At 55.2% G+C, this 10,590-nt stretch overlaps 1 protein-coding gene across 1 annotated transcript in view; it reads left to right on the top strand.

Moving 5' to 3' along the window:
* The window catches only part of CPNE7 (copine VII), a 15,093-nt gene extending 7,266 nt beyond the window's left edge, over positions 1-7,827 (top strand). The window contains exons 5-16 of the mRNA XM_006860264.1: positions 620-703; positions 1,244-1,333; positions 1,554-1,652; positions 1,874-1,960; positions 2,541-2,600; positions 3,400-3,533; positions 3,682-3,736; positions 4,444-4,495; positions 4,565-4,698; positions 6,248-6,484; positions 7,506-7,639; positions 7,752-7,827. Coding sequence (XP_006860326.1) covers positions 620-703; positions 1,244-1,333; positions 1,554-1,652; positions 1,874-1,960; positions 2,541-2,600; positions 3,400-3,533; positions 3,682-3,736; positions 4,444-4,495; positions 4,565-4,698; positions 6,248-6,484; positions 7,506-7,639; positions 7,752-7,827 — 1,242 coding nt within the window. The remainder of the gene's footprint in view (positions 1-619; positions 704-1,243; positions 1,334-1,553; positions 1,653-1,873; positions 1,961-2,540; positions 2,601-3,399; positions 3,534-3,681; positions 3,737-4,443; positions 4,496-4,564; positions 4,699-6,247; positions 6,485-7,505; positions 7,640-7,751) is intronic.
* Positions 7,828-10,590: the final 2,763 nt, after the last annotated feature.

The following is a 10,590-nucleotide window of genomic DNA, read 5'->3' as shown; positions in this document are numbered from 1 at the left end:
CTGTTGTTACTGTTAGTGTTGTTGTTACTGTTGTTACTGTTGTTACTGTTACTGTTGTTACTGTTGTTACTGTTGTTACTGTTAGTACTGTTGTTACTGTTGTTACTGTTGTTACTTGTATTGGCCCCATTTCTGGGCCCAGTCTGCCTACTCATTTCCCTGCCTTATTCTCATTTGGCCCCAGCTTTCCTATGCGCTAGCGGTGCTCATAAGCCTATTTCGTGATGGTAATAGGTTCAGGGAGGTCCTAAAGCCACCATCTGGGAGGGGGAGGGCCTGAATCTGAACACAGTTCTCCTCACAGGGCAGGGCTGAGGGTCTGATTGGTGCTGGGAGTCAGGAAAGGCCTCCCAAAACTAAGGGTGAGAGCCTAGGTTTGAGGCAAGTTTGGGATGGTCTCGGGGAATTGTGTGGCCACAACTGGACAGGCTGTGGAGGCTGAAGAAGGTATGGAAATAAGGTGATAAACTGGGAATCTTGGGAGGAGCCTGGGGAGCCAGTGAAGGTTCTAGAGCAGGCACTCTGCAGCACTCGTCTGTCGCCTGAGGAAGCAGAAGCTTGGCAATGGTAGAAGGGGAGCTGGCCTGAGCTCCATACTCTCTCCCTGTTGCTCTGCCAGGATCTTTTCAGCAAGTCGGACCCCTTCCTGGAGCTCTACCGGATCAATGATGACCAGAGTGAGCAGCTGGTGTACAGGACCGAGGTAAGGGGCCCAACCAGCTGAGCTCCCTTGGGATTCATCAGGGACAGAGAATGAAATCATGGTGGGGATCAATCCCAGGATTCTATCAGTCTTAGGCCCCTCCTGGCAGAAGAGCCTCTACTGTGGTTGTGAAGGTCTTTGCCTCCAACACCCACCCCCCTTTCCAGATGTGGGTGCATCCGTCACCAGAACTCAACAACAGTATATTAGTTGTTGCTGTGATTCTTTTTAGGGCTACCTTCTACATCCTGCAGGTGAACACAGGGGATCGTTTTCAGCAGTGTGAGAGAGTTTCTTTTTCAGATAAATTATTTTGAGTCTAAGAGAGAGTCTATTTAAAGAAAAAAGAGGTTCAGGTGGCCAGGAATGTGGTGGAAATTAGAAAGGTGGTTCCCAAAGGGATGAGGTTCGGGAGCAAATGTCCATGGTTAAAGGACGCCCCGGTGTCTGGTCTTCCTGATGCCTGAAGCCCCGGCCTCCACTGGACTCTGGGGACCTCCCTGGGGTTCCCACCTGAACCAACGCCTTCTGGTCCTACAGGTGGTGAAAAACAACCTCAGTCCAGTGTGGGAGCCCTTCAAGGTGTCACTGAACTCCTTGTGCAGTTGTGAGGAGACACGGCCCCTGAAGGTGTGCTGGACGGGAGAAACGGGGGTCCTTGACTAGCAGACAGAGACAGGTCACCCCCAGACCACACTCGACCCTGGAGTTGGGGTTTGTGGGGAGGAGATGGCACCACCACGCAGTGTAAGACACCAGCTGCAGGTTGGGGTAGAGCGGTCCGGGTTCAGGGTGGGATCTGCATGGGCCCTAGAGGGGCAGGTGGGCTGAAGGAGCCTGGACTCCACAGTGCCTTGTCTGGGATTACGACTCCCGGGGGAAACACGACTTCATCGGTGAGTTCTCCACCACCTTCCAGGAGATGCAGAAGGCCTTCGGGGAGGGCCAGGTGAGCCGGGGTGGTGGGATAGTTGGGAGGGGGACGAACGGTGAAGGGCCTGGGCTGCCTGTCTCATACAGTCATTGTTGTGATTATTGTAATCCAGAGGAAAAACTAATGATGATGATGACAGTAAGACGTGATGCTCCACTGCCAGGGAGGGGGGGATGGGTGCTGTATGCCACCCTGGGAGAATCCCAGCAGAGATTGAAGCGTGGTTCTTCCCACAGGCCCAGTGGGACTGCGTGAACACCAAGTACAAACAGAAGAAGCGCAACTACAAGAACTCAGGGGTAGTCATCCTGTCGCACCTGAAGGTGAGGTGGGACCTGGGTGAATCCTAACCCCTTCCTCACCTACTGGAGGTCAGCAGTGTGCACTTACTGGATTGGTTTTTAGTGGCTCCCATCCCGGAGAGATATATAGTGGCCCTCAATATGTGGTGGGGGAGAGACAGAGAAGGATTCAGGGGAGAAAGGGGAGGCACGCGAGGATGGAGGGTAGAGAGGTGCAGACAGAGCAAGCCATGAGCAGGAGGGGTACAGTGAGACAGAGGGGTCCTGGTGTGGAAAAGCCCTGGACCTCAAGGGTGCTTTGAATGGTAAGGTTGGTGAATCAAACTTACCAGTCACTCCTCAGAACCCTTATACAGGGTCGCTATGGGTCTGAACTGACTCGATGGCATTTAACAACTGAGAAGCTAGGGGGAGGAATGATGCTCCAGAGAGGAAGGGGGAGGGACTTGAGGGAGAGAAGGGGCTGCAGGCATGTGGAGACAAGGGAGGGGTGAGACACCCACCACAGCTGCCGCACTCCACTCTCAGGGGGTGGGTCCATGGTCCTCAGTTTCCCCACGTGGGGGAGCAGACGGGCCCTGCCAACACCGATGTCTGGAAGTTCCACAGGGTGTATTCCTTCCTGGACTATATCATGGGTGGCTGCCAGATCCACTTCACGGTGAGTCCCCCGGTGATCCCACCTCCACCTGCTCCTCCACCTCCATGGTGATCCTAAGGGATCCTCTGCTCCCTCACACTAAGCCCCGCCATGGAGCCTTGGAGAGCCAGCCTGAGTGGGTACCTTAAACAGAACCCAGGTCTGCCTGTCTGAGTCAACCCTGCCTGTTGCCCCCATGCCTGGAACAAGCTGTGAATCAGTCAGACCCAAGTTCTGGAACAACTCAGGTGGAGCAGCATTTCCTGAACAATATCACGCTAAATGGTGGTATAGTTCCACCACATGCAGGCTCCCCCTGCAGACTTGCCCCCAGTGTCAGGGACCTCTGAAGGTCCAGATGGGCCCTCTAGAGGAGGTGAGGGCTTAGGGTGACAACGCCCAGCCCAGCGTTGGTTGGGACATTCTGGGAGACAATTTCTGATGATTTGTGTCTGGCAGGATTTAGGGGCACCTCCACACTCCGTGGAGCCGTGTGGTGAGATCCCTGGGGTAGACAGGCCTACAGGGGTGTGAAGAGAAGCTGGGTCCCAAAGACCCACATACTCACAGTCCTGCCAGCCTGGGGTCACCACCTCACCTCAGAGATGACCAGTCCTCTTTATAGGCACTGCTCCAGACGGTCACTTGGGCTCTCTTCCTGTGGCCCTGCGAATCTGCCTCTTGGGTCAGTCCCTGGCCTCCACTGTCCTTACCTGTCTTTTGGGATAGCCGGAGGAGGCAGCAGATTAGCATCCTGCAGAGGGGGAGGGGCAGGAGGGTCTGGGCAGGTCGGGGTGTGCTCACATCCGGGGCCTCGCAGGTGGCTATCGACTTCACAGCCTCCAATGGTGACCCCCGGAACAGCTGTTCCCTGCACTACATCAACCCCTACCAACCCAACGAGTACCTGAGGGCCCTGGTGGCTGTGGGCGAAATCTGCCAGGACTATGACAGGTAAGCACTGTCCCCATACCTGTGTCCAGTGGGGAGCAGGGCTGAGTGTGGGCCCTAGGGGCTTCCTGCCGGGGCCTTCCGAAGCTGCTCCCCACCCTTGCCTTCTGGGGGAGACAGGGCTCCGAGTGCAACTGACCTTCTCTTCCAGTGACAAGAAGTTTTCTGCCTTGGGGTTTGGAGCCCGAATTCCTCCCAAGTATGAGGTAGGAGAGCCTGAGGCCACCTTTGCTCTGTGCCCATCACTGACAGAGGGGCTCCTGGGCCCCTGAGACTGCTGGCTGCTACCATCCTGACTCTGTCATGGGGGGAGAAAAGAAAAGGAGAATGTGGATTAGACTGCCTAGGACCTGTTGGGAGCGTGGAGAGGGCGTTAGACTGAAATCTGTTGCAAACAACAGCTCACCTGGCTTACGTAGAAGCAGTGGTTGGGCAGAGAGGGGAATCTATTGGCTAATGCAATGAAAAGTTTCAGGAACAGCTGGGTGCGGGGTACTTTGTCTATCTCCCTCTGGGTTTAGGTCTGCTTTCCTCTGCATTGGTTCCCTCTGTGGACCTTCTCGCCACATGTCACCCCTAAAGCCCCAAACCTACTTCTCCAGCTTCATGTCTGGAGGCCATGGGGTCTCCTAGATCCAAGAGAATCAACAAAAGTTCCAGGATGGAATCTTCCTGGCCAGACCTTGGATGCTGGGCCTGGAGTTGGGGCTAAGGTGGAACTTTGGGGTGTAAGAACCGTACAGAGCTGAGGGCTTTTCCAGGTGTTCTGGGAAAACAGAACAGGAAGTTGAGGAATGGAGAGGCGTTTTGGTCCCCTGGCCCACTGAGTAAGGGTCCTGGACGCTGGCCATAGGGCACAGAGGAACCTACAGACCTGGAAGGGCCCAGCACTAGCGCCCCTCTTGTCCCTCAGGTGTCCCATGACTTTGCCATCAACTTCAACCCTGATGACGATGAATGTGAAGGTAGGAACCCAATGGAGAAGGGGACTGGAGGGTACAGTGGAACTACACTCACCTGCCCGCCACCCACAGGTATCCAGGGTGTGGTGGAATCCTACCAAAACTGCCTGCCCAAGGTCCAGCTCTACGGCCCCACCAACGTGGCACCGATCATCAGCAAGGTGGCCCGCACTGCTGCGGCTGAGGAACATACCGGGGAGGCCTCCGTAGGTTCTGGGCCTGTGGGCATGATGGGGAGAGGCAGGCTGGAGGGGTGGGGCAGGTCAAAGGTCCAGTAGGGCTGGGTGCGCAGTAGAAGAGGTCAGTCACCACAAGGCTGAGTGTCCACCAGGTTGGTAGGGCTGAGTGGACGCCAGTCTTGTCCCTGCTACCCTGGTGGATGTGTTGCTGCTCACTTGGTCCAGGAGACTTTTTGGGTCAGTCTGTTCTCTCTCTCCATTCAACAAGTATTTATTAAATACCTATGCATGCTGCTCATGGTGGGAATGAGCTATGAACAATGCAAGATCTCTTCCCTCAAAGGCTGACCCTCTGAGGGGCAGAGACACGGACCCACAAGAGACTGGGGAATGGGAAAAGAATGAGGTGCAGGAGGATGAGGCAGGTGCTGCTAAGGAAACAGGCAGGAGAGCCGGAGGCAGACATGCAGGGCAGGGAGAGCCCAGAACTGCACAGGTCCTGGGGCAGGAAGGGGTTAGTGTCCCTGGAACAGATTGAGCAACAGGGAGACTGGGAAGAAACAAGGACCAGGAAGGCACTGCTAGTCAGGGACGACTGACGTCTCACCTTCCCCCAAAGTGAGCGCTCTGGTGAGGGCAGAGAGTTGGATTAACGAGTCACCCCGCCAGGTGGTGGCCCCCACAGCTCAGGCAAGGCCATCTTAACTGATATACTGTTGCACTCTGGATCCTCTGTGTGCCTTCCACCCCACCCCCGGGAAGCCTTCTGTCCATTGTTTATACACATGCTGTCATTTCCACGGTTCACAAACAGCGTTCTGCTCCCTCCTTCTCACTCAGCCCTGTGCTGGGAGCTCAGATTGTCTGCTGCTTTCATTTACCTTTTTGTTTTGGGGGAAAGTTCACATTTTCAGAACATTCGTAAGAATAACTAAGCAGTGACTGCCTGTATACCCTTCCCTGGCTCGATGTCTAACCCCACACATGCGTAGCATTATTGTCTTTCTCTCGGATCCATTTGAGAGCAGATTGCTTCCCTGTTGAATTCTTCACATAGATCTGCTAACAGCAAGGATAAGCTTTTACCTGACCACACAGTTCAGCTTTCAAAGTGAGGGCAGCTACCACAAAGCTCTCCTGCTGTCTTATGTCCCTGCATGCCCCTGACCACCTTTCTTGCCGACATCCCTATTGGCCAGACCCAGACCCAGGGTTTGCCTGCCACCCATCAGTGCCTGTCACCGGGCTGCTTGTGGCTCTGGGGCCTGAGTGTCCAGCACCCCGTGGGGTGTTGCCCACCCTACTTGGCTTCCAGACACAGACTCAGAACCCCTAGAGTCAAGTTGTAGGAGTGGAGACTGGACAGAGTCAGGTGGGACAGACACCCCGTCCCAGTCCAGAGCTTGACTCTTAGGTGCCTACTATGAAGCCCCCTGTGGTGGGAGTTAGGCATGCCCCTTACTACAGCTACTCTCTGAAGGACGAATACCCACTGCTGTCCCTATGGGTCCCCACTGAGTCTGTGATGAACCAAGGGGTGTGGCCGCCCACTGCTCCTTCTGTGCCCCTCCCCCAGCAATACTACATCCTGCTCATCCTGACGGACGGCGTAGTGACGGACATGGCGGACACTCGGGAGGCCATTGTGCGGGCCTCTCACTTACCCATGTCCATCATCATTGTGGGCGTGGGGAACGCCGACTTCACTGACATGCAGATCCTGGACGGTGACGATGGCGTCCTGCGCTCTCCACGTGGCGAGCCCGCACTCCGTGACATCGTTCAGTTCGTGCCCTTCCGCGAACTCAAGAACGTGAGTGGTAGGGGGCACAGCTGGCAGCCATAGGCCACGGTGGGGTGCACCCTCAGCAGCTCACAGTCCAGGGGTCCCTCGAGAACAGTAGCTGGAACAGCATCTTGCGCCCGATATACTTATCAAGAAAAATGTTCAGTGATCCAGGGAATGCTCAAAGGCCGTAGTGGTGTGAGGGGCTGGTGCAAGCTCCCCACAGAGCTTTCCCGGGCGGCTTTCACACCTGGCTCTCACACACACACAGAAGCAGCTCCGGGTGGTCTCACGATCATTGGTCACTGCCTGCCTTGGCCATTCTCCCTGCCCTGACCAATGACAGCTGGGATGCCGCTGCACTTATTAAATATGGTGACCGCTGTGGGCCTTCAAAAGAGGCTCTGGTAGTGTAGTGCTTACGAATCGGGCTGCTAATCTCGTAGTCAGGAGTTTGAAACTATCAGCTAGCTGTTCCGCGGGAGAAAGATGAGGCTTTTTTGCTCCCATTAAGATTTACAGCCTTGGAAACCCTGTACAGGGTCGCTATGGGTCAGAACCGACTCCACGGCACATAATAACAATGGGCCTTCAAACAAAAGAAAACAAACCCCACGGCCACACCATGGACTCTGACCCCAGTGAGGGTTCATGAGACTGAACCTAGGGGAGCCTTTTTCTGTCTCTCGCTGAGCAGCCGGCTGGTGGTTTTGAACTACCAGCCTAGCGGTTAGCAGTCCAACACCTAACCCACAGTGCAACTAGAGCTGCTGTGGGCTTTGTTGTTAAGTGCCATCAAGGTGATTCCGACTGAGCTTAGCAGCCAGTGCTGACCCTATAGGACCACACCAGGACTTCACGGACCTGACATGCTTTCGGGTCTCTCCGGAATTGTTCTGGAAACCCTTCCCAAGACTGGCTTCCTGACACTCATGGGTGGAGAGCAGACTGTGAAAGTCCGGCCCTACAAGATGAGGCCTGTGTGTGTGACCTGGTTGGGGAGGCTGGGGATGAGCCCTAGCTTTCTTCACATTGTCCCCATCTGCAGGCATCACCCTCGGCACTGGCCAAGTGCGTGCTGGCTGAGGTGCCCAAGCAGGTGGTGGAGTATTACAGCCACAAGGAGCTACCTCCTCGAGGCCTCAGCACGCCCCCCCAGGAGGCAGGCCCAGGTTTGGCCCCGTGAGGACACCTGGACGCGGCTGGCAAGGGAAGGGTCCATGCAATATCTGTCCCCAGCACCTTTGGGGTCCCTTCAGCCCTCTGAGTACCCCCAGAGGCCTCCTGTCTCTAGCCCACGCCTTACACCTCATCCCCCTGTGATCCTGTGGGCCTGGGGCAGCAATGGAACCCCCGAATCTAAAGGGTGAACAAACCCAGACTCTCACCCGAGAAGCCCTGGGCAGAAGTCACTAAGTGGTGGGGGCTGGCAGCACCCCATGCTCACTTGTCCCCAACCAGTGAGAAAAGGGGGCCTGGGCAGCTCCTAGTAGGGGGTAAGGGGAGAGAGGTTGGTTGGGGCGTGCTCTCCATGGCTGATGTTTGTGGAGAAGCACCTGTCTCAAAAAAGCCCAAGATGCCCTTGGCCCCTTTTCCCGGCTAACACCCTTCCTCCCCTGGCCTCCTGTGCTTTTTGCTTGGGAACCGTGGGGAGGGGACTTCTGGGTAATAAAGTTTATCTTCTCCTAGCATCTGTCTGTACCTTTCCTGCTCCCCTGTCTTCCTCTCCCTGTCCTCTCCCAGAGCTGAGGACCACCCCCATATAGGTAAGGTGGTCCATTTGCTGTCTCCAGCCCCCACTCTTAGAGAGGACTATTGCTAACTCTGAAACCCCCGAGAGGCAGAGGCACTGTGGTTTCAGGGACTGTGCCCACCCTGTGTGTTCCAGGCCCCACCTGTCAACTTGTTTGGTGAACGCAAGCCTGCAGGTGAGGCTGGGTGAACTGTGGTTGGGCTGCTCCTTTTCCCTCCTTCCTCTCTGGAAAGCAGTGGCCTTTGACCCTACTCCTCTACAGAAAATCTGTAGGGACAGGGAGTCTGAGCAGGCCAGGGCCTCATAAATGGCTACCTGGATTTGATTTGATTATTACTAATAATTTGGCAAATGGCTCTATAGAGTTGGCGCTGTTTCTCTGGGTCCCGGGCAGCCTGGGGGAGGACCAGGAGTGGTCCAAACCTTGATCTGTGTCTCCTGGGGCCTGCTGACTCCACCTCATCTCTGGCCTCCAGGGACAATGGGGCATGGTGGATGGGAGCCCAGTGGAGGTGGGTTTCATATTGAGGTTTTCCCTGCTTTTTATTTTTTATTTTTGCCTAGAAAAAACAGTCTCAACCCTGAACCAAGAACCGTCTATCCCTCCATCCATCCATCCATCCATCCATCCATCCATCCATCCATCCATCCATTCATCCACTCTGGGCCTATTTTTAGCTTCTGATTCATCTCCTGTTCAGCAAGGATAATAGGCATCTCCATGGTAACCTGGCTATGGGTGCCTTCCTGAAAGGCCGATGTTGGTGAGTTGGTCTCTTTAGGGGATAGAAAGGACAGCAGAGACCCCCCATCCTGTGAGCATGCCTGGGGTAGGGTGGGGTGTCTTGAGTCCTGAGGTAAGAGAGCAGGTATTCCCTAAGTCCTGCCGAAGACCTCAAGGGACGTTGGATAATCCCCACTGTCAGCAACAGAAATGCTGGACGGTGCCGGGCTCTTGGTTGTCAGCAGCCCCTCGGAACATGGGCCGCACAGAGCGACTGCTAGTAAGAGGGGGCAAGGGGCATCCTCACAAGGAGCTGTACCCCATGGCTAGACAGGCCAGTTGTGCATCTAGTGGACTGGGCCAGGGAAGGCCTTTTCCAGGAATTGCTCTTTAGGTAGGTGTCATGGGAAGCAGGTACAGAGAAGGTTGTAAATATCCTACCTCCATCTCCCATTGAGTCTGCCAGGAAGCAAAGAGCAAGAGTCTGGGGGTGGGGGGACCCAGAACAGAGTGGTCACAGGTCTTGAGGGCTGGTGTGGAGCTTGCTCATAATAACTCAGGCGTGGGATGTCCCTTTTCAGAGGGTGGATCTGGGGTTATCAGGAAACATCTGGAAGCATCAGCACTGGCCCGAAGTCAGACTGGACACCTGATGCCAACTTCTGACAGCCGTTTGACTTGAACAGACCCTTTCCCCTGATGTGGGGTCCTTGTGCCCTCTCTGGTCTGCACCTAGGTGTCATGCCATGTGACTCTAAGACCTTGTCTGGCTCCCTGAGACTCTGGTTTTGGGACCTAGCTGCCATGTTGTAAGGAAGCCCACGCTACCTGGAGAGGGGTTGATGCCCATCCCAGCTGAGCTCCCAGTCAGTGGCAGCCCCAGCTAGCCCCATATGGGTTCATCACCATGACATTGGCTTCCTGCAGCCCTGTCCTCCATCTCAGGGGAGACCCTGCCTCAAGTGCATGCACATAAAGGTTTGTGAACGTGCACACACATAACCCAGTCAGAGTCTTCTCCTCAGTTCCCCGCCCACAGAAACTGTGCAAGCCAATCAGTGCTGATTGACTTTCTTTCTTTAATTGACTGCTGTTTATTGATTAAATCAACATTTTGGTGTAATCTGTTACACAGTATTTGTTCATGAATACACCCCCTCACAGCACCGTCCTAAGGATTGGAGGCATGAGGCACAAAGCATAGGACACATTTATGGTCAACCAGTCTCAGCCCACAAGGGTGTCCGGTTCTTCTCGATCCTTCTGGGGGATGACCATAACAAAGTACCACCCTTTCATGTTCAGTGTGGGACCCCGGCTCTGCAGTGGGCGGGAGCAGGAGTGGGAACAGAAGCAAGCCGACTTCAAGGCTGTACTTTCTTCTGCTGTGGAGAGGAAGTGCGGGCAGGAAATTGTGACTAAGTGCATGTAATTGGTGTGGGGGCGGTATAGTGCTGTCAGACGGGAGCGCTGCTAGCCCTCAACAGAGGGGGGCCGAAGGAGAAAGCTGTCTACCTCGCCCACACTGCCCCTCCACTTCACCTGCTCCAGTGCCCCTCTTCAAGCAGAAGGCACCTCAACACACACACATGCACACAAACACTCACAGAGAACCCAAGCTGGCATAACAGGAAGTCCCCCCCACCTCCCCCCCAC

Source organism: Chrysochloris asiatica, unplaced genomic scaffold (genome assembly GCF_000296735.1).
Source record: "Chrysochloris asiatica unplaced genomic scaffold, ChrAsi1.0 scaffold00037, whole genome shotgun sequence".
Lineage (NCBI taxonomy): Eukaryota > Metazoa > Chordata > Mammalia > Afrosoricida > Chrysochloridae > Chrysochloris > Chrysochloris asiatica.
This window is presented reverse-complemented; position numbering and strand designations above follow the sequence as displayed.